The sequence below is a fragment of the Labrus bergylta genome, chromosome 8 (assembly GCF_963930695.1).
Source record: "Labrus bergylta chromosome 8, fLabBer1.1, whole genome shotgun sequence".
In the NCBI taxonomy this organism is placed as follows: domain Eukaryota; kingdom Metazoa; phylum Chordata; class Actinopteri; order Labriformes; family Labridae; genus Labrus; species Labrus bergylta.
Genome location: NC_089202.1, coordinates 27,387,219 through 27,415,173, shown reverse-complemented (window position 1 = coordinate 27,415,173; position 27,955 = coordinate 27,387,219). Strand labels below are relative to the sequence as shown.

The window sequence follows — 27,955 nt, the reverse complement described above, 5'->3', positions numbered from 1 at the left end:
ATTATGACCTTATACTGCAGACAGTCAGCACAGGGTGGCTTTAAATCTTTTGGCTTCACTGCCGGTCAGCTGTTGCTCTGTCCATCTTAACAGGCTATGGTTGCAACTTGGATACTTCAAATAGAAATGCGTTTGGCCGTTGTAGCTCCTTAGATCTTTTTTTGGCAACAGTTCTGCTGTCGTGTTTCATTTCTTCAGATTATCTTCCCTTGACGTTGATGGCTGCTCCATCTACCCATCGCTGGACGTCTGTATTCTAGGTGTTTTCCTGGACTTCACTCTCATTTCCAGACTTCAGCCATCACTCAGCCATGGCAGCACATCTTCCTCACACTCATCTATCTTTAATGACTCCTGGTCAAAACACTGCACCACCTTGCCCCCCTCAGTACCTTTCAGACCTCCTCCGGCCCCTCAGACCCCGGTCTACACGCCTCTCCAAACACTAACTTGCAGACTTTCAGGGGCAGAGCCTTCAGTGAGGAAACCCCTACCCTCTCAAGTCTCCCAAGAGAGATCTCTAATGCTACCCCTTCGGACACTTAAAAAAAAAACCTCCTGAAAAGCATTGCTATCATTCTTTCCTTATTCATTCATTCTGTTTTATCCTGTCTGTGTGTAGCTTACTTGTTCTGCCCTAAAGCGTCCTTTGGTCCTTTGAAAGGAGCTTTACAAATTCCATCTATTATTATTATTATTATTATAAATGATTAATGAATGAATGTATTAACAGCTATATGTTTGTTTGTATCTGACACTGGCATATTGGTGGTATGTCTGATTATAAACACCTCAGATTCAGATTCAGATTCAGAGTTTTCATTGTCCCACAAGGGGAAATTTGCGTTTCAACAGGAGCACACAGAAGACAAGAAACACAAGGACAACATCGCCATGAAACATAAACCAAAACAAATTTTAAAAATCAGACAACACAGCAAAATATAAAACCAAATAAAAACAGCACTACATAATCAGTCAAGAGCCCGGACCAGAATGGAGATTCAAGTTATTAAAGTGCAAAGCGGAGGTGTGCAAATGTGCAATTCAAGCACGAAAAGAGCAACAAATACCTAATTGTTGTTTAACACTCGGTAAAAATGAGACCTGGAGTCTTTTATGAGCTCTAAAACAACGACCTGAGGGTAAAAGGTCAAACTCACTGTGAAGTGGGTGATCTGGGATCACAAGTATGGCCCTAGCTTTCCTCAGGACCTGCTGATTATAGCAGCATATATATTATATTAAGGTCAAAAGCCCAACCTCTTAGCATGTAACACTAAAAAAAAAAAAAAAATCAATCCTTAAGTTAAATTACTATAGGACTTTTAAGGGTAGTTTTAACTTGTATACCGGAGCTTTAAAATTGTACCTGTAGAAAAAGTACAACTGCTTTTATTTTGAAACGTCTGAGCGGAAGCCGTCGTGAGCTCAGCCAGCTTGTCGTACTTGTGGTGCGGTCTCTCCTCCTCGCTGCCGCTGATTAAACGCTTCTTTTTTTTTTTTTTTCGCAGGGCTTTCTCCTCCATCACTTCCTTTCTCTTGAGCAATGTGTTGTCAGGCAGAGGAGGTGTGAGGAGCCGGGCTCTTCACTCCTTCACGCTGCTCAGGAGGAGCCATGGCGGAGCGGAGCCTGAGGAGGACCCAGCAGAGACCCAGGGAGGGAAGGACGTTTACCTGCCCGGAACCAGCTTCAACTCTTGACTGACTGAACACAATGGTGACGGTCGGCTGCTAAAGTTTTACACACGTCTTCAGCTCTTGTCTCGGGTGGCATGTTCAACTTTTCATTCACTGACATTTCCGTGATGTCGCTGAGTTAGTTTTGCCTTTTCGTCCTGTCCTGTGGAGCGTAAATCTGGCGCACTGTCCCGCAGTGGCTCATAGAGCGCCTCTTTAATATTTCAAAGTCAGTGGTCGGGGTGGGTTTGGGGGGGCAGGGGGGGAGGTGGGGGTTAACATGGGGGCAAAGCAGAGCAGCCCGACTGCTAACCCGGCTGCTAACGGACGGACCAGAGCCTACTCTGGGTCGGACCTGCCCTCCAGCACGGCCAGCAGCAACGGGGGTAATGTGAGCAGGAGCACCGCCGGGGGTGTGAGGTACCATGCGTACGGCGCGTCCGGAGCCTCCGGGGCCAGCACCAGCCAGCACCCTGGAGCGAGAGCCAGGTCTGCAGGGGGCTCCGGGACCAGACCTCAGTCCGGTATTAACATTCCGAACAGCAGCGGAGCCTACAGCTCCCCGGAGTCCGGCAGCAGCCCGGAGGATGCGGGGGACCGGGAGCAGGGATCAGGCGGAGGAGGAGGAGGAGGAGGAGGAGGAGGGCACGAAGGTCCCCGGCTGATGATAGGATCTTTACCAGCACACCTCTCGCCTCATCTGTTCGGAGGTAAGAGGGCAGAGCAGGTGTGTGTGTGTGTGTGTGTGTGTGTGTGTGTGTGTGTGTGTGTGTGTGTGTGTGTGTGTGTGTGTGTGTGTGTGTGTGTGTCTCAGATCACTGACTCCCTGAACTGTAGTGACACTGACACGTGTTTGTTTACAGCAGGGCTTGGCGGGTCGTCCTGGATCACATGGAGGGGGGGCAATGTTACCAAAATGTTATGCAGAAAATGAGAACACGAAGTCCTCCAGTCTGTGTTTTTTTTTTTTTTTTTTTTTTTTAGCAAGATATAAGCTAAATACTAAACAGTTGACAACTGATTTACTGATTAAAAGTCAAAGCTGAAACTATTAAGAGATTAATGAAGCATTTTGTTTTAGAGCGTAATCTTTTTGGGGGGTTTCAGGCAGGTTACTGCTTTTGTCTTTACTACCAAATAATGCAAAGACTATTTTGAGGTTTTGGTTCTGAGTGAATGCATCCCTTAAGGTTTTGGATTTGTAAAAAAATATATATATTTGACTTGTTTTGAACAAAAATATACACACCTCTCATTTTGGGCCGGGCGATATGGACCAAAAGTCATATCTCGATATTGTTTAGCTGAATGGCGTTACTCGATATCGATATGCCTTTTATTAACAGTGAAAACATGTGGAAAAATAAACTACCTGTTTGTGAATTTAAAAAGTAATATTATAAAAGAACAATGTTCCTTAAATACATTAAAAGAGAGAGAGAGAGGAGGAGCAGGGTGAAGAGGGACAGACATCATCAGTGAGATGAGAAAAAGGCGACCTGGCACCTCTGTAACGTTATTTTAATGCAACATAAACTAAATCCATATTAACGATATTGTCTTACCCTATATCTAGTCTGAAAAGATATCGATATATCTTAAAAACTCGATATGTTTCCCAGCCCTACTCTCATTGCGCAACAATTCAGAACAAGTCTCTAGTTTTAGTTTAAAAAAATCAAAACAAATCAGGAACAGCTGATGAAAATGAAGTCGACTAACTTAAGAAACTGATCCACACCCCCCATACGAACACTAAAAAAAGCCAAAATTTTTAAAGGATTTAAAATTTTTATTTATGGAGGAAAAAAAATTTCAGGCGAGGCAGCTGATTTAATGACTTTTCAATGGACCTTTTTGTACATGGATTGTGCACAGAGTTTTTGCACTTATATGACAAAGTAGCTGTCAATGCTGCTCTCTTAAACAGATAAAAAAGAATAACAGAATATTGAATTGTTTGCTGACCAACACTGGTGCAGATATCTGTCTGCTCAGCTGGGATGCTTTGCTACATGTGCTGCGTACTAGGTATGCACCGATTCTGTCCTGGTATCTGATATCGATTAATCGATACTGACTCACACAGATCGAGTATTTGTGACAATGGTTTGATCCATGTGGCTGATCTTTACAATTCAGTTCAATGCTTTTCTTTGTTTATGCCAAGTTCGTAGTATACAGACCATGGTGATGTCATCGGTGCTCTGGTAGGCCTGAAGCAATTTGTCAGGTGGAGCCAACATAGCAAAGAGGTAGCTAACAGTAAAGGCTAAGGGCAGTTTGGAGGTATTTTAAGTTAGTTACATCTGAAGCGTCCACAGCTTCTTCCAGGATCTGTGTTCACCTTTAACAGTGGACTGGTTGGACACGAGTCTCACGCCACTCAATGCAATCTGCGACAAGCTTAAATCTTCCACTGATCCCAAACTAACAACTCGATATCCACTGCCATCAAGAGAATGCTACTTTAAATGTTGGGCTGGTGCATCCCTGCAGACTGAGAGGATTGTAAACTATGGAGGGCTTAGCACTGTCCACTCTTAATACCCCCAACCCCAGAAAATGTTCTGCAAAATCACAGTTTTTGCAGTGATCTGCTGACAGACTACATGATGGCATCAATGCTTAATCACACACAGCTTCAACCCCTGCATTGTGTGTTCTGTAAAACAGATCCCATTGGAACCATAAACACTCATACAGATATGTTTGTGATGAATCCGTGATTGTGCCCATTTCCACCAAACATGCTTGTGTTAAGATTCAATAATCAGACCTGCAAGGCTGCACATTTGTGTTTGTGTTGATTTGACCTCCAGAGACACTGAAGGAGATGCTGCCTGAGGAGTGATTGGCTCCTGCTGGTTTGTAATAGAATTCATGTGTGAGGACGATGACTCACATGTGTTAGTTGGAACAAACACTGTGTGAAGATAAACAGTGTGAAGCTGCCCATGCATGTCGTCTTGTTAATTTCATTGACTTAACTGTGACAGCTGTAGCAGCTGGTTGCCCGGTCCCTGATACATTCCCTTACCCGGTAATTCAGCGTGGAAGAATGATCGATTCCCTCAATAATCTGCTGCTCTGATGTCTGTACAAACTCTACAGCAGCATCCACAGGTGAGTCACAGCTCTCCTGGATCTCACGCTTGGGTTATCAAATTAGAAGGCTGGGGATTTTTTTTTATTTTTTTTTATGGTGTTCCCCCCGTCATCTCTGGACAGCATTGCAAACGCCCACCTTTTTTTTTCTTCTTGTCAAACCGATCAAGTTGTGGAAAGCTTTTTACCCGCAGAGGAGAGACAAAAGCCTCCCTGCATTCTGAGAAAGCATGTGGAGAAGACAATAGGCTCGTTTGAGAGTAATGTCTTGTCGCCTGGAGACTGTTTGAGAGCAGGAGGCTGCAGCGGGAGAAGTGACAAAAAGCTGCAGACAGTTTGGACAATTTCCCTGCTGAATAAAGAATAAACAGGAAGTTCTAATAATATTTATCAGATCGGGATATAATGAAATGTTTTTGAACCAACCTGTTGGTATTTTACTGAGGCGGCGATATTTGAAGCTTAAATACAATTCTACAATTCACAGACCCTTTTATCCAAAGCGACGTACATCAGAGAGTAAGAACAACACAAGCAAGGATCTAGAAAAAAGGGAACAATGTCAGTAAGAGCAAACGATCAGCTTTGAGTCTGATTGGACACACAGGTGCTGACAGGAAGTGACCAGAGGCAAAGCACAACATTGAGGGCAGTTCTTGAGAGCTCTAATCAGTATAGAAACCATCTTATAAGTCATCGTTATCAAACAAAAACCATCGTCACAACCATCATCATCATCAATAATATGGAGACCATCATCATTAAGTTAGTAGGTATTCATGAAAGAGCTGGGTCTTTAGCTTTTTCTTAAAGGTGCAGAGGGACTCTGCAGATCGAATGGAGTTTTGGAAGTTCATTCCACCACCGGGGGGCGACAGAGGAGAAGAGTCTAGTCAGCGTCTTAGGACCCTGACCCTGAATAAATAATATTCCATATGACACTATAACATGCCTGGTACTGTTGATAGTTCCACATTATTTAGTGTCCGGTCTTCATATAACCGTTAACCCATTCATAAACACAGACATTAAAAAATAAGTTTCCAATTACTCTAAAAAAAAATGGAGAAAAGCTACCTTTGACATTCCCATGTTATTTATGATTGGACTGACATTGGTGTGTACTTAAAATGTCTCCTCATTGAACTTTAGTTGGTTCCCATGTGATACTGGTGATGGGCATGTCATTTAAAATAACTATTGTAATGTCTAGAGTCTAGTTTCAAGTCTACAACTCACTGCTTTATTCTTGTTCTTTAACTCAAGCAGGGAAAAATAATGTCGGTATTTCTGTGACAGAAAGCTCACGTCTGACCTGTGTGTTTACATTATTTCTCCCAGGATGCTACTGTGCTAACGTGAACCTTACCTCGCCGCCAAATCAACGTCAATAAAGCTTAATCTTGTGTTGCCGTCGGCTGTTTCACGTAAAGAGTAACGCGTGCTTTTTAAAGGATAAATGTGCGACTTTTTGATCCAGCCCTTGAGCACCCAGCATGAAACCAAAAGAAACTGCTGTTTTTTCCACACCTCCGCTTAAGAACCATTAAGCCCAAGCTGCGGACAAAATTGGCTTTTGCTCGAGCTGCAAGTGCCTGTGGTCTGCATTGTTGTGTTTGCAGGCTAACGTTAGCGCACTTTGGTTAGCTCGTAGCCTCACATCGCACATAAATTGACACGGAATGGCCGCGATCTAAAGACACTTACATGACATCCAAATAATCAGTGAGTATGTTATTCTTCTTTTCTCTAGTCCATTTAAACGTGATGTAAACACAGCTCTGACAACAATACAGCTGGAGGGACTCGCGCTTCTCACTCATTGTAGACAGTCATGACTCAGAGAGACATTTACAGGATATACTTGACTTCTGCTGTATTTATGTGTAAAATGTTGCACAATCTTCCTTTAAATGTTAGTGATTGTAACGGTGTTATTACATCATAAAAGTAACTAGTTACCACAAATAGTAGAGGCATAAGAAACTTCACTCATGACCTGTGTTGGGTTCGTCCCACCACTGGTTACGAGTGAAGTTTGCACTGCAGTCAGCTTCATTTTGAATGAATGAACTATTGCAACACATCTGGGACTCATGAAGTTCTATATCTTTACCAACCAGCTGTTTTTATAAAGTCGTCAGATCAGCCTCTGAGCTATTATTTACGCTAACTTTACTTGTGTGAAGGGCGGGGTATGTTTGGTTAACTCTGCGTAAAGTCTTGCTTTGCATTTTCAATCTCTCTGAACCTTTTTTGTGTGTCGTGTAAAACAGTCAGAGCGGACAGGCGTGTGATTAAAAAAAAAGTGCTGCATGCAAATGTATCTGCAGTGTTTAGACTGCGTTGACTAAACTGAAAACAATCATGACCTATTGTGAGATACAGCACAAACCGTTTTGTCTCTAAACAAGGAGCATGTCAATTCTATTCTGCATGACCCTCCCACAGTCCCTATTTGTCTTGTTTCATTACTTTTCAGTCCTGCATTAAACAGCAGTAGGTTATTCACATTAGTGTTGATGCAGGTGAGTGTATTTTGTTAAACAAACACACATGAATGCAACGCTGCACACACACATGGGGCGGGTTGTGTACACAGGTTGTTAATGTGAGGACGAGTCAGCAGGCGGGCGCCTAATAATTAACTCAACCCGTCAAGTTTCCTTCCACTACAATGGTTCATGGAGGAACCAATAGAACACACACACACACACTCACACACACACTCACACACACGCTCACACATGCAAACACATGCTCACACACACAAACGCATGTACATGTGTCTGCAGTCTGTGTTAGCAGGTGGTGAGGTGTCTCAGCCAAAAGGTGTTGAATCTTTATTTAAAGGCTCCTCCAGATTTAACCGCGTCAGCAGTCGGATGACAGAGAGCGCCCTTCACTTTGACAATTCACAACATTAACCCCACAGATAACCGAATTGGCAGTTCATTTCTCGCCGAACGCTTGCTGAGCATGAATGGCCGTGAGAAATCCAGATTTAAGGGCAATCAAAAAGAGATCGATCCTACAGAACAATCTGATGAATGGCACAACAAGGCCTTTATCTCCCTGTGTGTGTGTGTGTGTGTGTGTGTGTGTGTGTGTGTGTGTGTGTGTGTGTGTGTGTGTGTGTGTGTGTGTGTGTGTGTGTGTGTGTGTGTGTGTGTGTGTGTGTGTGTGTGTGTGTGTGTGTGTGTGTGTGTGTGTGCGTGTGTGTGTGTGTGAGGAAAGAAGATAAGGCCTCACAATAAATCTAAAAGTTATCGCAACCACAATATGGCCAAGTGAATTATCCAAAGCAGACATGAGAACATCGCAATGAAGTCACTGCAGAGGCGCCCTGACCTTAAAGTCTTGTTCTCCAGATGGAAGAAAAACTTTTATGGTTACTAACCAGGACTGAACTAAAGCTGTGGATGTAGGCCTTTGTTTCAAAAGTGAAGCAGATGAAGGAGTAGGGTTGCCACGGTACCTGAATATTCAACTTGAAAACTATACTAGTATAAAATTTAGTGTTTTCGCGATACAATTATCAGTCCGAACCCCCAATATTGGAACATGTCCCCTTACTAATTATCAAAACTTGCAAGCAAACTCTGCACGATGTCTTCATTACAAAGACGGTGTCACCTCCTCTGCTCCCTTTCTGTAAAGACACAATCATTTCACAAGTTGTTCTATTCTCCTCTTGATGACAGACCTGACAAAGCTTGCATTTTGACTTTCTCAAAACTGCATCACGATGTTAGAGACCTGCTAATTCCAAGTAAATCAACAGATTATTGGTTTCTTTTTTAAGTTCCCACTGCTGTCAACTAGAATGAAGCCTACATTCTGTTTTCAGCTATTTTGCAGATATAATTGGGATGAGCAAATTTTAGTTTTAAAGTTATTAATTGGACAAAGCACACAAAAAGGGAAGTCTTGGCTGTGAGTCATTTATGGCCAACTGCTGGCTTCATCCAAATGACTGAGTAGTTGGTATGGTTGGTGGTTGGTATGGTTTCTGAATCTAGAGCCACAGTGGCAGGTAGAAGAAGTTGATTGCTCATGTACATAGTAGTATCTGTCATTTGAGTCCCCGCCTGAACCCATACATCTAACACCAATTCCCACAATTCCTCCGCTGTCAGCACCATTTCCCGAGCGAATCCAGAGGACGCTTAGTTAGGCTAAGGACAATGAAACGATATTTACTTGTAGTACTTATTAAAAACGGGCCCAAACAGGTCAAGAGGCCTCTATTAAACTCTGTGACGTTCACACAAACACATACTGTACATCTCTTTTCCTCTCATGTCACTGGAGGAAAGAGTTACTTCTGGCCTGGGCTGTTTATAATACATCTTACATAGATTTGAAGTGTTATATTGACGTTTGTTTTGTTTACGTCCTACGTGAAAGTAAAGAAAATGTTTATAATTCATTTGAGGAAGATTTAAAGTGTAATGTTGTCCATGTTTATGTCGTGTTTTAGTCCAAATAAAGAAAAAGTTTATCTGAAAACACTTCCTGTTAAAGTTTACATGTCATGTCTGGTTGGGCAACATTAGTTTCCTTTGCCGGTTCACAACCTGTTTAAATGACAAACTGCACTACTTGTGGTTGGTTTTAGAGCTGTAACAGATGTTCTTTATATCGTACTGCAAGTTTTTGTCTTGTGCTGCTAATCTATGACCCTCTGTAGCAGCAGTGCTATGGGCAAAACAAGTGAATGTACAGTCCTGCTGTACCATGAAGTTACCACTGAAGGATCTCGGTTCATCTCTGGATTTGTTAGAAACCATGTTTAACCTTATCGAATAATCAAAATAAACCTTGGCAAAGTTCTGGACAGTTCTGGGCTGGCTATAGACTTCACTACCACCTCCACTAATGTGTGTGCACAGGACGATCATGCTACGGTCCAAACTCTGAAGCCTTTATGTTTTAAGTTGTTTCTAAATCTCCGTCTCTGCAGACCTCATGCTGTAATCTCTAGTGGACATGCCCTCCTGTTGTCAGCGTGCTGAATGGATATCTTTTTTTCCCCTGAGTCTGTGATAAGAGCTCGGCAGTCTGAGTTAACTAAATGGATGCAGTTCTAAATGGAAGAAAACTTTTTATTTTCACGGATGTGTTCATTGCGAACAGGGCCAAAATAGACAAATTGGATTTAAGGACTTTAGTCGGTGCATCCTGTTTACCTGCAAAAAGTAATTATAGCTGGGTCAAAGGTTTAATACATCAGTCTTACAAGTTAAACAGAGCAGTGGATTCTCCAAAGCTTCTGTGATTGCCTCCACAATAGCATGGCTCTATAACAATAACAGCACCAGCTCTGATTTCCCTCAGTAACATGACTTTAAATGAGACAAACTGTTTTACATCCCATACATCAACTTCTATAAACGACCTTCTCTGAGACAGCAGTGTAGAGAAGCACTATATCAGTCAGTCACATCTCTTCAGTGATGATAAAGACTGTGATTTGAGATGACACTGCACTCTCTGAGAGGTAGCTGCTTTAGCATCACAAGCCAGCATTGTGAAAACGGCTATAGCTTAGCCACGATAGCAGTACATTTCCTTCCTCCCCAAGCCGTTTTCATCCCAGAGGTAAGACTTGTAGTCAAAAAACAACGGGGAATCAGCTAACGAAGCAACGAGGTCCACTATACGACACTATAATGAGAATATTTGTCTTTATATCAATGTGTAGTCCAACAGAATGACAACATCAACAAGAGCTGAGAACAACCTACAAAAACAGAACAGAAAAACGTAATGTAGCCGTTTTATTACGTGCCCTGCGATCGTAGTGGTCGTGTGTATACACTCTATGCACCGTGCAGCAGTCACAGGATGAATTTTCCAAGTAAGGTAAAAAAAAGTAAGAAAAGTAAAGTCAGAATTTTCCAGAGAATATCCTGCGGCGTTCTCACATCAGCTCAATCGAACTTGCTGCGAATAAAATTCTAGAGGTCTGAACTGAGAAACCTAGGCCGTTTGCGTTCACACATACAGCTCCTCCTGGAAATATCAGGAGTTTTTCAGGAGATTTCTGCAAGTGTGAAAGCCGTATAACACACGACCAATACAGAACCCACACCCTGTCCCAACAGCAAGCATTCAACCACGGGCATAGCATTCAGTGAGAACACCTCACTGAACTTAGATTCATATTATTTACCAAGACTGAATTCTAAAATATCATAAAGAATATTTACAAAACATTTCTTTGACACAATTTAGTCTGATACTGGAGAACGGACCAATGACCTCCAAACATGTTCAAGTAAAACTTCTGTAAATCAATTAAAATATATATATTTTTAAGACTCATTTTTTGGCTTTTTGTGACTTTATTCAAGAGATAGAACAGTGGATCGAGGATAGAGTCGGAAATCAGGGAGAGAGAGAATGGGGATTGGCATGCGGGAAAGGACCCACAGTCTGGATTCGAAACCTGGGCCGCCTGCTTGGAGGGCTACAGCCGCCACACATGGGGGCACGTGCACTAACCACCGTGCCACCAGCGCCCCCCAATTAAAGTGATGAATCACAGTAAGGGGCTGTGATTTACCTCGACATACCTAAGGTCCCCTTTGGAGGACTGAATATCTGAGAGCTACAAAACAGACACATGCATATTATTACACCAAGGCCAGACTGCAGGCAGCATGTGTCCCCGTTTGACCCGTGGTTAAACAATACCAGCTGTCTGAGAGCCACCTTAGACAAGGTCGGGTGCTTTGCTACGACCTCAGTGAATATCAATGAACGCTCGGCATTAGGGCGGGCTCAGTCTGTTCAGTCTGTTGTCAAGTGCTCAATTGAGTGTCACTTTGGATTATAGTTGTATATGGTTTTAAGGATTCAACCAGACTGCAAAAAAATGAATGGATGACGTCAATAAATAACATAATCCTAAATTTTGTTTGATGATCCCTTTTGAATGTCCCCAGTTAGGTCTCATGAATGCACGTTATTTTCTGATAGACATTATAAAGTGTGCACAACACATTCAGAATATGTGTATGACTTACATGGCCTGCTGCCTGTTTACTGTCAGCTCTGTTCTGTAAACAAACCAACCAGCCAACAGTTAGCGGGGCTGTTTAATCACAGCAGGGGGGGGATCATTAATTTCATCATGTAAACAACTTTATGCAGAACATTGTCTCTTTTGGAACAAGGGCCAAAAGGGGAACATTTAGTGCATGTAAACAAAGTGATTTTAACAAGACTATCAGATGAGGAGTCTCACGAGGAAGGATGATGTGTTGCATCACCAGTGACTTCAGGGAAGTGGGAGGATTTCCCAGTTCTGTTAAACTTGTTTAAAGCACTTCTACTGGATGTACTTTGACCGGGTGTATTTGTCTCCTGGGATTAAGTTGTGGCCTTTCTAGCTTCAAGTGGGCAATCGATTCGAGCAGTTCCAAAGTTTACAGTGATGACCCAAACGACACAAAGAATGTAGACATGGGGGGGGGGGGGGGGCTGGGTAAAAAATAGATATGGAAAATCATGGAATCATGGACTCTTTCAAAAACACCAAACAGCATATAGTGTATACCAACACAGATATGGTTTTGACTTTCATTGGTTTGCGCTGTGTGACACGTTTTAATACAGGAACAAAAGTTCAAGTTTCATCCTATGGTAAAGTTGAAAATATGTAGAGATGGTAGGGCTGGGCGATATATCGAGTTTTTAAGATATATCGATATATTTTCAAACAAGATATCACTGTTAATAAAAGATATATCGATATTGAGTATTGCCATTCAGCTAATCAATATCAAGATATGAGTTTTGGTCCATATCGCCCAGCCCTAAGAGATGGTACAGATCCAATCTAATATCGGTATCAGGGTCCGATTTTGATGTAAATTTGAATTCTTTGAAATGACCTCAACTGGGGACAAATAAAGTTTAAAGAAAAAATTGGATTGAACTGAATTACACATCAGATATCAGACTGACGCCGTCGCTCCACGTCAATGATCGAGGAAAACATTTTCAGCTCGTCTTTGGAAGACATTCAGACTGAACTGAAAGTGCCCACAAATCGTCTCCATGACGACGTCCAGGCGAGACGGAACACCTGAGTTTTAAATATTTATTTTAAGAACCTTAGAGTTGTTGCTGCTCCCTGTTTGTGAAGCCAACAAACACAATGCAATGCTGGGTTTACATCGGCTTTGTGAAGCCTTTACACACAATACCAACAACAACAACAACAACACTGTTAATTATGATTATACAAATATTGGAATCAACATCGGTATCGGTACATATGTATTTGAATCAGATCGGAGCTGAGAAAAAGTGTCTCGGTAAATCTTTAAAAATATGAGGAGAGTCGTCCCGTGCGAAGCTTACCGTGTTGAAAATCAAAAGTTACTCTTTTTTTTTTCATTTCCATACATGTTCATGTAGCTGAAATATTTAATTTGGAAAAGTTCACAACAGGCTGTGTCTGCTCCGTATGAAGCTGGAGGATGCAGTCCATCTGCTGCTTGTCTGTTTTCTCCAAAGAGCTGCAGCCAGATTGGATCTCTCCCAGAGCCTGCTGAGGAGACAGAGAACTGTCTGACCGCCTTTTTTTTTCTATCAGTATCATCATTCATTAACAAGGGGGGCAATTACCTGAAGCACACTGATACTGAGGACAATAATATTGTGTCTCGCAGGTCAGGGTTATGTTTCAGGAGATCGTGCAGTACAGATCTCAGCCATGGTGGTGTTCCTGGCTGAGTCGGTCCAGATTAGGTGAAATCTACCTTGATGAGATAAGCCAGTTGCTGCCTTACCCGCTCTCCTAATCTCTGCTGAGTCTCTTCATTTGAATGGTCATTCTCTGCATCGTCTGTGATGTCATCCACAGGTTCAAACAATGAATGGAAGCTTCGTTTGTGCTTTGATTCTTTATATTCCTATCAGCGTCGTCTCACTTAAAAACATACTTCCTGTTGGAGACACGGTTGATTCAAGTGGTGAAACTGAAACAAACTTAATGGTTGTGTGTGTGAAAGCCAAAAGAACGAGCTGAAAGATGCTAATATGCTCCGTAAAGCTGGGGGAAGATGTTGAGTGGTCTGACCGTTCTCTGCCGGCTCATCTCAAACATATCCAATTACACTAAGTCACTTGATCCATTTTCAATGGAAAAAAAACATCGATTAGTGCGGCTTTAAGATGTTTTTGTTGTTAGCTGAGGAAGGGCTGTGCAAATAATCTATACGGCAAAGTAAGGAAATATTTATTTTATTTATTTAAGTGGTGTGATCACAACGACCTCTGTGACTGTAAATGTCGCTGTTCAGGTAAAACGCTGGCTACCCGAGCCTAACAATGCAGCGGACGGATGAGAGAGCAGCAGTCATCGAGTGACAAAGGAATGAAGCAAAGCAAAGCAATCGTAAAAAAAAGTGGGAAATAATAATTTCATTGTTGTTTCACAGCAGATACTCTCTAAAGCTGTGGTTATTAACTGGTATAGCTTCAGCACCCACCCCCAACTTCTACATGAAAAACATCAACCCAAATTTCTGGTATTTTAAACCGATCTGCAGTATGGACCCCAGACAGAACAAAGAGATGGAATAAAATGAAAAACTGCTTGACAGACTTTTATCCAGGCACACATTTTGGGTTCCTGACCCGCCACTTATGAACCACCGCTCTAAAGAAGTCATTGACACATCGACCGCTCTGCAAGAAACGTGCATGACGGATCAGACGGAGCGCTCCAATGGAAAGGGTTGGCAAGAACCAACGTTTGTAAAGTCCTTTAGGCATCTCATTAAGACGAGTTACGTTAGCATCTGTTTCAGGCCGAGACAGAGAACACAGCGGGGAGAGAGAGGCGGTGATGTCACATGATCACTTTGTTTTCTCTTAATTGTGACCTGCAGAGCAACCGCATTCAGGACAGGCGAGTGGATCTACCCGCAGACAATTTGAAATAAAATGTGTTAATCTTTGACTGTTTTCTGAGAGTTTTCTGGCCTTTAGACTGTTCATCATTTAACTGACGCCTATAACATCCCCGGTTATAAAGGTCGATGTGTTCTGTTGAAAGGAAGTGAGAGTCCTATATGCTGGTATGGAAGTTATAATTTATCCTTCACACGACCTCTCAGTTTTTAAAAATATCAGAAAATCTGCGGCTTTCAACTGTCTCATTGTGTTCCAGAACAATCGCCCAGCACAGCCCTCCTGCTGATAAGAGCAGGCCTCACACACACACACACACACACACACACACGGTGTATTTTCATACTAACTTGGCCGGGTTTACTTGTTGTGGCAACACTCTTCCAGCCACACTCTGTCCTCCTGTACAGCATGAAGAGTCAGTCAGAAGGCACTTAAAGCCCTGTGCTTTGTTTGCCAGCCGACTGTTTTTTGGGGGGGGTTTTTAACCACCCCTTGCTGTTTTTACTTAAGTGTAGTCCATCTGCTGAGACTCAGATGGCAGACGATTAACAGAACACCACCTGCTGGAACCTTTACTTTCACTTCAGTCGCCCTCGGAGGTGAAAGCCAAAGAGTAGAAAGTGATAAAACGCTACATCATCACGCATTCATTATTTCCTGATTGTCATGAATTGTATTTAAACCAAGTTTTTATCTGTAAAGCATCTTTTTCAGAGCAAGGCCACAGAGTGCCTCACAAAATGGTCATTCTTATTAAGTATGTAGCATGCCTTATTAAATCGTAATACATTTTAACAGGTCCGGTTGTTGTTGATGATGATGTTTAGGATGGTTTTGATGCTGATTGGAACTCTTAAGAACAACTGTTGATATTTTTAAAAACAGTCCCTTGCCCTCTGGTCACTTCCTGTCTGCATCTGTGTATCCAATCAGACTTTGCACTTACTGACGTTGTTTCCTCCTTTATGGATCCTTGCTTGTGTTGCTCTTACTCTGATGTTATTCGCTTTGAATAAAAGCGTCTGATAAATGAATTGTAGAATTGTAAAGGTGTATAATATAAAGCAACTTCATCTGTTAGCTCCTCTATTCTCTATTGTCTGTTATATCTTTTATTCTAATCACTTATTTATGCTCTTCAGTTCTTTTCCATTATCATTTATTTTCTTCTCTCCTTTTTTTTTTGTTCTTTTCTCTCACAAGATGTACGCTGATGCATGAAATTCATTTAGACATAGGTGTGTTGCTAGGCAACGGTACATGAAAACAAAAGGCTCGAAAATTAAAGAAAAAAATAGTCCCTTTTTCGGTTGCGGTAAATTTGAGCGCTTAGGCGTTGATGGGTATAAATGCTTCTAACTTTTTTTTTTACTGATTTTCTCCGCAAACTTATAACAACAAGCCCCCTTCTTGGCCCTACACGGCCAGCGTATTCAAAAAAAAGAAAAAAAGAAAGAAATGAAATGCAAATCACAAACACGCTAATCATAGCTAATAACTTATGACAGCTAAAACTACGTGATGAATAAAAATAATAATGAATAATCAACCTATATGTGTCTGCCACACCTTCAGGGATTGACCTAAAACTACTTGCTAACATTTTTCCCTCCTTCATGGCGGATGTGTTTTGTCCTTCTTTTTACTGAGGGCTCTGAGTGATGCCCTCATTTTCCTGCAAACACGGCAGGAAGAAGCACTTCAGAGAGAGAAAGATGAGAGGTTTATCGGCCAGTCATGATTGATGTCTGTCCTGTGAAAGACCTTCCTACCCGTTGGCCACTTTTCAACTCGACTGTTTGCCTGGCTTTGTCAAGACATAAAGTGAGAATTAACGAGTTTCTAAATGTACAACCCTGCAGGTGTTTGTGTTTGATCCTCTGTGCTGGAGAGTTCTGGTGCAGCCAGGCCTGTCAATGAATACTGAAGCGATCAATAAAATGATGATTATAAATCCTGTTTAATAGCACAGAGTGCAGGATGTGCTGAATCAGGGGTGCAAGAGAGCTGAGTTAAGGACTGAGGGTAATGAACATGGTGCACTGGGATACTGTCCAAACAGCAGATTAGATGGGAGCAGTGGTACGGTGCTTATTCAGTCAGAACTGTGAAGAACTTGGGTTAACAGTGAGTGACGTTTTAAAGATGTGGCCAAGTGGTTTGTGTTTAACTTAAACTGAGCGTCACATTAGTCTTAGTCAGCACACAGAGTATTATTGATTTTAGAGGAACTCCAGTGACTGACTGTAAAGTTTCCAAAGTAAAAAATTCTACTTGTAGATTCTCAGCTTTATGTGAAGAGAGGTATGGATAAGTGAAGTGGACGCTACAGGAACGTCACCCATTGGTTTGTTGACGACCTTTTTGAAGCCACAGTTTTGCCAATTTTACTAAAGAATGTGCAAAACATGGATTTGGTAAAAGTGGCATCACCCACTGGTTTCTGAAGAGAAGTCCAACAATAGCAGCCGCCATATTGGAAATGCTGACTCAGCCTAACTTTGAGTCAATCTAGAATAGAAACAGGAAGAGGGGTTGAGCTGAGGCAGGTCCTAAGCCTCGACCTACCTGCCTGCCAGTCAACTCAGCCATGCTCCTAATTCTGCAAATACGTTACACTTAGCCATCCTTCGTACTGTGTGAATGAATTAAGAAATTAGTAATTCAAAAAGTTTTTCTGTACCGGGCTTTAAACACGTTTACTTCTGCTGTAAAATGTTATATTGGTCTTAATGGGACTTCCTGGGCTATCGAAGTGCACACACAAGGAACTGCACTTTTATGCACTTTGGCATTGGCCTCCTTTTTCAAGGTTGCCGCTTGATATTAGCCCTTGAGGTCTTGTTTGTTTGGAGTCAGAAGTGACCGTATTAGAGTGAGGATTCACAGTACTGGTAAAGAAACAACCTGAGATAAATCAGGCACTGTTGTTGACACTGTCACACAACTTTGGTTAACTCATGGGGGGGTTTTGGAGATTGTTAATCATTAATCAATCTCTTTCTGTCAGCAGCTTGGGATTCCCCGGCAATCCCAGGTACACTTGGTGACAGAGTCCACCCACTGTGTCCTCAGGGGATTTCAGGGGATTTCCTCGTGACTTGGATGCTATCAACAGCAGGGAAATTGTGTGGCAATCTGCTTAGCTTTTTCTTTAGTCTATAGTGGAGTTGTGGAAAAAAAAAAAGATGGCAAAGTCAGTGTCTGGGTGTTCCAAGCTTCATTTAAGTGGAAAATACACAATGTTTTGCTTGAATTGTCTTTTAGAGGACACCAAAAAAAGATGCTTTCTTTTTGATATCTCAGCACCAGCAACAGTTGTGACCAGAGGCATGGAGTCTACAAGTGGTCCATCTCTGTCCATCTCATTATTGATGAGATTATTTCTCGTGAAATTTAGTGCACAGTATGTCCTCTTGGACTTGAGGATGAAGTCAATAGATTCCAGTGGTAGAAAAAGTCAAAGGTACCTCAATGTGAATTTCTTAAGAATTGAAAACATTTGTAAAACTGGCAAAAATGAATCAACGAATCAATGAATGTTATAATTATTATTATTAATGTTCTTCCATGGGAGAGACGATGCAATCGACTTTCAATTAACTTAAATCAATTAATCTACCCATCATGCACTTGTTTTTTTTTCCTCTGTTGCAATAACCCTCTTCTACCAACCACATGCTCTGCAACGACATTACAGGCCTGTGAATGATTATGGTGCGACCGCTACTTTTAATTGTAGACCTACTCATGCCTTCATTAGTTTTAGGGGATGTGATGTTTTCTTTCAAATATTTTCCAGTTTACTGGTCATTTTAGTTTCCCTGGTCGGCATTGTTAGCACTGCTCTAACCCTCAAAGGCCTGTTGCATGGGTCTACTGCACAGCTCTCTTCAATCTTTTCTGCACACTAGTTCTTCTACAATTACAAACCTCTCTGGAAAAAAAAAAGAAAATTGCATTTGTACCAATTACATGCAATCCTCTGTGAATGATTTACTCTTCAGGACGACTCCAGAAGCAAAATAAAAAAAAAAAGATATACAAGAAGAAGAACGCTTCTCACCGTTTTAAAAGCATTCTTCCTGAGTCCATGTTAATTTGTAAGAAATCTTTAGAGTCAGGCGTCGTCATTTAACATAAATGTGCATACATTCATATTTTATATCACATGGCACATGTAGCCACAGAGCATGTTTAGCACAAGCACAATGCTAAATATGAAGGCCGCTGACAAAGACACTCCATCATAGCTCTCAGGGTATTTCAGAGTCATATATTTTTCCTTCAATTACAGGAACCTGCAGACACATAGCGGTGCTTCTATTATGTGCAACATTACTGCACAGTGTGAGATGAGATGAGCTGCAAGTCATTGCTGCAGAGCCAACCGTGTCTGCAGCCAAAAACTGAAATGAAACCATCCAACCTATTTTTGAGGCCTTTTTTTTTTTTTTTCATTTCCACGGTGTCTTACTTTAGCTCTTCCTCCTTTTGTTACCTCTTCTCATTTGAAAAGCAAAATGAGTCTGAAACACTGCTCTTTCTCTTCACAAGGGAGAGAATGGTTTAGTTCATTTGGGATGTTTTAATCAAATGCTTTGAACAGATCATAGTGATGATGGTTTTGACATCTTCATCAGATCAGGTCTTTTTGTTTGTTTCATGATGAGAAGGAAAATCTGCAGATATTCATTCTTCAATACTTCAAAACGTTTTTGATGTCACGTTTTAAATACACTCTTTGTTATGTCAAAGATCAATAGCGTACTGTAGCTTTAAAAGAAACAGATCTTCAGTTCACCTCAAGCTACCGCAATGAAAAGAGAGAGAGCAGCAGTGGTCCATTTTAAAATCGCAGGTCAGGTCCTTTAAGGTCTGATAAGGACACACAAGTAGCGTTTACTCCTCATATGGACAGAGAGCAGCGTATGTGTCAGGGGAGGAGTCACTGTCTAAATTGCAAACAAGCTTTGGCAACATTTTGGTACCAAAACGCAGGTTAATGATGGTTTGCCGAGTGTGGCTAACGGTAGCATTGCCAGCACCACAAGCCATGAGTCCTTCCTACAGGTCACAGGTCTGTGCTGAATTTGCTCACAGTTGCTCTGCCTCCCACGAGATGCTACTTGTTCACTGTGCTTGTTTACATCCGGGTAGTAGAGAGGGGAGAGCAGGTCAGTTAACTGGATCTGTATGGTTTGTAATTTGAGCTCAGCATTTGACCGGAATCAAGGCCAACGTACAGAAATATGAATCATTCATTTAAGTGACGAGTATTTTTGGTGCCAACCAGCGAGGGTGATGATGTTTATCTGTTAAGTCGACTAACATGCGCAGGTCTCTGGTGACAGCCCGAGTTGTTTCATCATCCAAACATTTCCATTTTTCTTCAGAGTTGTATTTTGGAATATAAAACTTACAACAACTGTGCCTCCAGGGAGCACACGTTTCAAATCATGCTTCGTTGTTGCCTTGAATTTTTATTTGTTGTTGTTTGTTTCCTGTAGTTATTCCTACCAGAGCGGAGTTTACTGCTGTGCACAGAAACACACTGCTCTAGGGTGATAAACAAAAATGTTTTCATGTTTAACATCTTCCAGCTTTCCAGCCGAGGTATTTACTATATCGTGTGTGAATGCTACAAAGGACAGGAATGACCTCACACTTGCACGAGGGCACACTCACATATAGCAATTTAATTTAATCCTGGATAGAGTGTCCCGCGCTGTTTACTGCATGAGTCATCACAACCTCTCAGGTAACGCTGAGCTTTGACTTTCAATCATTTTCAGAATGACTTGAGATGTGCACTGCTGGAGTTTCTCCTCATCCATCTTTGTTCTGAATGCACCTAAAAGTACACATCTTTAATTGTCAGCAGATGGCTGAGTGATCTTGAGAGATGTCATCCTGCGTGTGTGTGTGTGTTTGTGTGTGTGTGTGTTTGTGTGTGTGTAGTGATTCACTTAAATAGGTCAGACAAGCAGTGGACAGCCTGCTTCTGGCTGCACTAATCTATTTATCCCATCAGTATTACAGCATGTAGACGTATTTCCGAATTGTAGAAGGCATATCATACAGTACGTAATGCAGTGCACACATTCTCCCTCCTCTGTCTGATGTCTGTCACCTGTCAGAGATGTGTGACTTCCTGCCGCCCCGCTGCAGAGCTGCATGCTAACAGAGGATGTTTGATGGACGAGGGTTAATATGACAGTAGTGGGACAAAGGGCACAGTGATGTCAGTGGAAACTGGCCCCATGTCTGAGCTAAAAAGATCATTATTTGTGACTTTTACTACAAATTCAAGTCTGCTTTTGTTCACTACCACTGATTGAGATAGTGTTGTTCATGAAATAGTGCTGTCAATCGATTCAAAAATATCTTCGTTAAAGGCACAGTTTGTAAATTCCGCCATCAGGGGGCTTTCAAACAAAAACAATAGCAAAAGATGACGGGGAATCATGGGAGTTCTCTCTGCTGCTCCTCCTCCTTTGTAAACTGTCTTAAAGCCAACTTGTGTTACAGTATTTCATTTTTAGTTAACATCTTGTGCGGGGTAAAGAGAGCTGCTGAAAGTGAACTCAATGTCTGTCCATGAATTGTTGTTTCAGCCGATGTTCAGACTCCGTCCTCTGAGTACATTATTCTTTAACTTGTTTCACATTTGTGTTTCTCGTCTCTTTTTCTAGGCTTCAAGTGCCCCGTGTGCTCCAAGTTTGTGTCCTCAGATGAGATGGATCTTCACCTGGTCTTGTGTTTAACCAAACCCAGAGTCACATACAACGGTAGGCAAGACAGTTCTACAAATCACAGACTCTGTGTAAGATATGGATGCAATATTGGTTTGTGGACTAAATGTTTTGAAGTATCAATTTTGGCTTTTTTTTTTTTTTTTTTGGTTGTCATCTTGGTTTTTGGGAGGTTGAAAGCTTGCATGGAGCAGGGGGTTATCAAATAAGTCACCAGATATGATTAGTGTTAGCTTAGTTAGTGAGGTGCATGGGTTATTCATGAGAACTGAGACATGCATAAGGATGTTAAATCGCTGAACAACACATTTTTTCTTATGATAGCAACTTGATTGAAATTAAAATTCAAGAACAGATATCTGCATGTGCAGCGTACTTGATGCCTAAGAAATGATCAGTATGACCTCCAGTCAACAAACAAAAGTTTTTAAATCGTCTTCTCCTGTTGAGGAGGATCTATTAGTTATTTTATGTTTATATGTAATGTTATAGTTTTTATACATTGAGAGCAAAGAATCACAGAAGACTAACTCCAAATCAAGAAAATCAGCTGAAAATCCATCGAAAGATAGATGCTAGACCGCTCAGGCCAGCTAAAATGAGACGGACGTGTCTACAGATGGTTTCCTGTTTGTGGTGTCGCCCTCACCCTTTGGTTACTTTGCGCCGCCTCTGTTTCCTAGCAACCTCGACAGCTGTACTGGAACTAGCTAACATAACTTATGACACATTACCTAACCTATTATCTTAGTTTGTGACTTAATTGGTTGGGACACAGCTCGTCTGTAACACGTCCTGTGAGCTCTAGAAGTAACTGTGTAGCAGCAAAAGTGTCTTTTATTGTAATTTAACACTAAATGAAGATATATTATATTAACATCTAGGGCGTTCATAATGTTAATGCATTCATTTGTATTATTTGCATTGATCCCTTTTGGCCACTGTAGCTAAACCACCTCACAAACAGCAGCGTCTCCCTGTGGGCACGACCCCCCCGTGCGCCTTTGAACTGCTCGTTTCACTTCACAGACGTCTCAGTTGACGAGTCAAAAGAAGTGTTCACCTCCTGACATCAAACGTTTAGCTCTTTTCGTTTCCTGTTTGATCCCTCACAAGTTCCTATTTCCTGTGGTTAAGTTAACGTTTTCACCTTCAGTCTACCACAAGTTCCTAATATTATTTCAAAATAAAAGCAGGTTTGTATCCAAACAGGAAATAAAGCATCCTTAGCTTAAGACAGTACATAAATACAAAATAAAAGCAAAAAGAGACTTATTTGAAATGCAAGATAATGGAATTTCAAACATGAGTAAAATGCGATAAATAGCAAATAATTATAAAATTTCAGTGTTTAATCAAGTATAAAAATAATTTGATAGCCCTGATAAAAACAAATTCTGTAAATTTAAAATGCACTAAATAACCATCGTTAAAAACAGTAATATGCTGTATTATGGAAATTTTGAGGAAAAAATAAGTGCTGCATATTACCCTCTATCCTCTAACGGTCTTATGATATTCGTAGAAATATTCACTTTTGCATTAAAAAAATGACTAACTCTCATAAAACTAAAAAATCACAGCTTTTTGGTTATGTAACTTAAGCCTCTGTTTGCAGTCTGCTTCCCTGTGAAATCTTGTGTAATCTTCCTGTAATGTTTCCAAAACTGTAGACCAACACCGAGGATGCCTGCAGGCTGCTTCTTCTTTTATTCATCATTGATCTGTTTTACTCATTTCTATTTAATGTGGCCACAGCATGGGCTTATATAACTCATAATTCTTGAACGAGTATTTGCCCTTTGCTCCCGAGACCTAACCTAAATATGGCCAGTGCGTCAAGTTAGGGAAGGTCACTGAAATACTCCTCACATTGAAGTCACAAGCAGCAGGACACTCTGAATTTGCTGGTCAGTCATTAAAGGTAATATAAGTATATGTCCCTTTGTTCTGAGCCTGAAAGTGATATCTTTATTAGACAGTCTAGCCAATATTTTTTACGAAAAGATTAGGGCCCGACTGATGATAGACTTTTTGAGTCGATACTGAAATCAAGAATTAAAGATTTTTTTAAAAATCCAATACCGATATATCAGCCGATAGCGTTCTGAGATCTATGTTCAATCTGTAGACATCGATTGATTCAGTTATTCACATTTATTGCGTACAAAAAGGTTTATGTACGTGCATCACCGCTTCACACTCTGGAGGATGATAATGCTTGTTGTAATCCATATAGCGCCCTCTGCTGGTGACAGCCAGAAAGCGATCTGCTAGTGTCGTAAAACAATACTTAAATGAAATTCTATTTGATTGGTAGTTAAATCTATAATATCAGTGCATATCTGATCAAATAAAATTAGCCAATACCAATAGCTACTGGATATGCTAATATCGGCCGATATTATCAATCGGTCAGGTTCAATATGAGATCATTTCACATTTTGCACAATTCTTTCTCTTAAATACAATTTTTCTAACCTAGGGTATGTCATGAGTGGGACAACTTTCTGTCTGTGGTTGTCTCGATTAGAGGACTGACAGTTCAGTCCCTTGCTCCTGTAGTCTAGACGTAGTGTTCTTGGGCAAGGCATCTTAACCATAATGGCTTGGGTGGGTGGGTGATTTGTGTGAATACGATTAGCTTGATTATGTTGCAAGAATGTTGCTGTGTTGCAACCGGTGGCTGGTAGCTTTTTTTTATGTTCGATGTGGGACAGTTCCTTTTTTTGTTAGAACCGAGTTGCAACCTCCAGTGTTTAAAAATAAAGCCAAAGCAGAATTGCAACAAAAAAAAATGCAGTTCAGCAAGTGTCGATTTGAGGCTTGCTGGAAATGCCCTGGAAGTCACATAACTAAACAATTTGACAGCAGAAAAAACAGCCTGGTTAAGAGGTATTCATGATAAGGGATGTGTCTCATCTGACTGTCGATCCATTTACAGATTACCATTTTATTCCGAACCAAAATGAAATAATATTGGACTGTGTTAGGTCTTGTAGCATCACTCATAAGCGTCACCAGCAGCCGTCACAAACTCTCAGTTGGGCAGTGAGTCCCTACAGTAAGACTACCGATTTGTTTCTGTGACCGAAAAGCTGGCAGTGAAGTTGCATTAGGTAAAGTGGGCACTGGGTTTGTTCTGGGCAAATTCAAATAAAAAAAGATAAAATCTCTTGCTCTGCTGAAATTATTATCCTATTTCTTTTTATTTTTTTAAACTGATTCTGTCATTTTTAAGACAAGTCATTATAATCACCTCTTCCTGGGTTTTTCTTCCCAGCGTTGTGACCTACTTTAAACTCCCTGTCTCTGAAAAGAGAAAATGACAGCAATTAAATCTTTCTCTTGACTTGAAAACATCAAAGAAAATGAACACAGTCAGAAAGATAACTGCACCCCTGGCTGGTTCGTGCCATGTCCGTAATTGAGAAAATTAAACAAGCTTACACTTATACATGAATGCTTTCCCTTTGGCCGTTTTAGTTCCTCTTTGGGTTGGCTCCGTTTCCTCACTGATTTACCGTCTGTGAGTCATGTGATGAACGTGGTCAGATCACTTCCCTACAGTATGGAGACCACAGGTCAGCAGGGCATTGTCAGCCTTCTTGCAGAAATCACGTTAAAAACTCCTGATATTTATTTATATGTGAACGCAAACAGCTGAATGTTTCACTCGGTCTTCACCCGGAGTTTCTCCTGCCAGACCCCCTTTGTATTTTTTCCGCAGCGAGTCCGACTGAGCTGATGTTAGAACGCAGAAGGATATTCTCCAGAGAATTCACCTCGAGCCAATGGGAGGGGTTTTATCCTGTGACCGGAGTCAGTGCATAGACTGTATGCATAAGACCGCTAGGATCTCTGTGCACATAATTGAACGGCTGCATTATGTCTGTTCATCAGTATGTTATTCTGTTGAACTACACAGAATTGATGTAAAGGCAAATATTCTCATTATGGCGTCGTGTAACGGACCTTGAGGCTTCGTCTGCTACTTCTGCATTGTTCTTTTTCAGATTTAAAAATGAAAGGGTTGTCTTTGTGGAAATCAGTTTTGTCATGTTTTCAGTCAAAACTTCTGGTCTTAGCGATATCATAACATCCAGGAAATGTCTTTGTCCTAGTAGTGGCAAGCAAGACTGAGCAATGACTCAACAATTTCTCTGGCTTCTAAGAAATTCGAGAGACAATATCATGACTAACCTCAAATAGGGAAGCGAAGATTGGAGTTTGTGTGAACATGAAAAACATCTTGATGGAGAAATGCAGCACACACCATTCCTCACCCAATTTGCCTCTGACAATCATCTGATGACTGACACAGCATCAACAAATGATACTGCTGAGGACCAGCATGGGCGGAAACTGGAATAATAGAGGTGAACATTCCCCAGATTTCTCCATCATGACAGTGATTTGTGTGGTCTGCCCTTCTTTAATAGTGTCTATTTTCACACACATAAAGTACACACTCAAACACACTCATAAACCTCTGGCCTCTAAATATATCCCCCGCTGGTCCATGACACACAGGCGCTCACACAGCAGCTGTTCTGTGTGCATGACATCACAGCCCTGCCCTGTGCGTGCGTGTTGTCCTAGAACTGTATTACCGAGGCCTGAGATCTTTTCATGACCTCGTTTCTGATTTACAACCAGCAGTGAAACAGACCAATGACACTGTCAGAGCCAAGTTGTTCATTCCCCGTTCGACGAGCCTCAGCATGATAAGAGACTCCAGGCTCAGAGGTCAAGCTGCGGCCCTTTGATGCACTTCCTCCTGCCTGATTCCTGATCATTCAGACAGAGTCAACACAGAGGGTCAAGGGTCAGTGGGTTGTCTGGCTTTTTTATCGGGGTGGTCAAATTGGTTTAAACAAAGAACTGCAATCATTACTTTTAGACTGAATGCACAGATAGGCTGTGACCATCTACACATTAAATTATTCCCAATTAAGAGCTGGAAACCTTAAGTCAATATAGTACAAAGGTGAAGTCAATACCAAAAGCAATTCAAATGTCCATAAACATTCATTCTCACTGGACACTAAGCCTATAAACATTGAGATTCTCCTGACATCCTGAGACTGCGTCAGAAATGAACAATTCAAACTGCATTAAAACAAAACAAGCATTTTAAAAGTAGTTTGTCAGCCCTATCTTTCCAACAGGCCTGACAAAACATTGATACTTCTTGGTAATTGGTAATTCTTTTTTTTTTCAGAAAGTTAGGTTAAGTGAGAAGCAGGGATAATAATCGTCTTTCTTTGGAGCCTTTAAGAAAAAGCTAAAGACCCAGCTCTTTCATGAATACCTACTAACTTAAAGATGATGGTCTCCATATTATTGATGATGATGATGATAATGACGATGGTTTTTGTTTGATAACGACGACTTATAAGATGGTTTCTATACTGATTAGAGCTCTCAAGAACTGCCCTCAATGTTGTGCTTTGCCTCTGGTCACTTCCTGTCAGCACCTGTGTGTCCAATCGGACTCAAAGCTGATCGTTTGCTCTTACTCACATTGTTCCCTTTTTTTCTAGATCCTTGCTTGTGTTGTACTTACTCTCTGATGTACGTCGCTTTGGATAAAAGCGTCTGCTAAGTGAATTGTAGAATTGTAGAAGCAAAATACAGAGATTTGGTTTGGTGCGCTTCGGCGCCCACCAAAGGTCTCTGAGCGCTCCTGCACTGTCATAAAACACACAGGGTGTTGAAATAACCAGCTTGGCATCAGACTTGTCGAGACATCATTTAGGGACCATAAAGTAAGACTGAAATAACGCCTGCCATCACTGATGTACAGTTTGGTGCTCACACAGTGGTGTGGAGAGCTTTGTAAGTTTTAGATGTTGACAAATCAACAAGACGTCTAATTCAGCTGGTTGATTTGTTGCTATATGTGACCAGACAGAAGCGATGTGATGCAACACATCTCTCGACCACTTTTAATATTTTCCAAGAAGCTCTCAGATGAAGAAAAGTTGGAGACCCTTAAGACCCATTCATCCATTATCTATGCCGCTTGTCCTGTTCGGGGTCGAGGGTTGGTGGAGCCAATCCCAGCTCTGATTGTGCGTAAGGCGGGGCTACAGGTCAAATGTCAATCACAGGGCTGACATACAGAGACATACAACGATTGAAGTGCCAGGGTGAAGGGAATATTCCTGTGCTGTGACATATCAACAGAAAGACGATGGACTCCATAGAACCCACTGTCAAAGTTGCGTGAGTATGGCGAGCCAATGATGAGCTTTGCTTTTCGGTCGGACAGAAGCATAATGAGGGTCTTCATAGAAAACTCTGTCATACATTAAAGTCCCAATGAAACGGATCTTTAAGCATATGCCACGCCATGCCGTATTTTTTAACTGAAACGGGAGAAGCAATCACAGCGTAGACGGTGGAACATGAAGTTGTGATGAATTTGATCGGATGGTTAGCTTGGCAAAGCTTTTAAAAAATTGGTAAAC

At 41.4% G+C, this 27,955-nt stretch overlaps 1 protein-coding gene across 1 annotated transcript in view; it reads left to right on the top strand.

Annotated features, from left to right (window-relative positions):
- Nucleotides 1-1,458: 1,458 nt before the first annotated feature.
- The window catches only part of znrf2b (zinc and ring finger 2b), a 33,989-nt gene continuing 7,492 nt past the window's right edge, over nucleotides 1,459-27,955 (top strand). Inside the window, exons 1-2 of the mRNA XM_020637003.3 lie at nucleotides 1,459-2,390; nucleotides 21,420-21,515. Of these exons, the coding sequence (XP_020492659.2) occupies nucleotides 1,961-2,390; nucleotides 21,420-21,515 (526 nt within the window). The 5' untranslated portion in view covers nucleotides 1,459-1,960. The remainder of the gene's footprint in view (nucleotides 2,391-21,419; nucleotides 21,516-27,955) is intronic.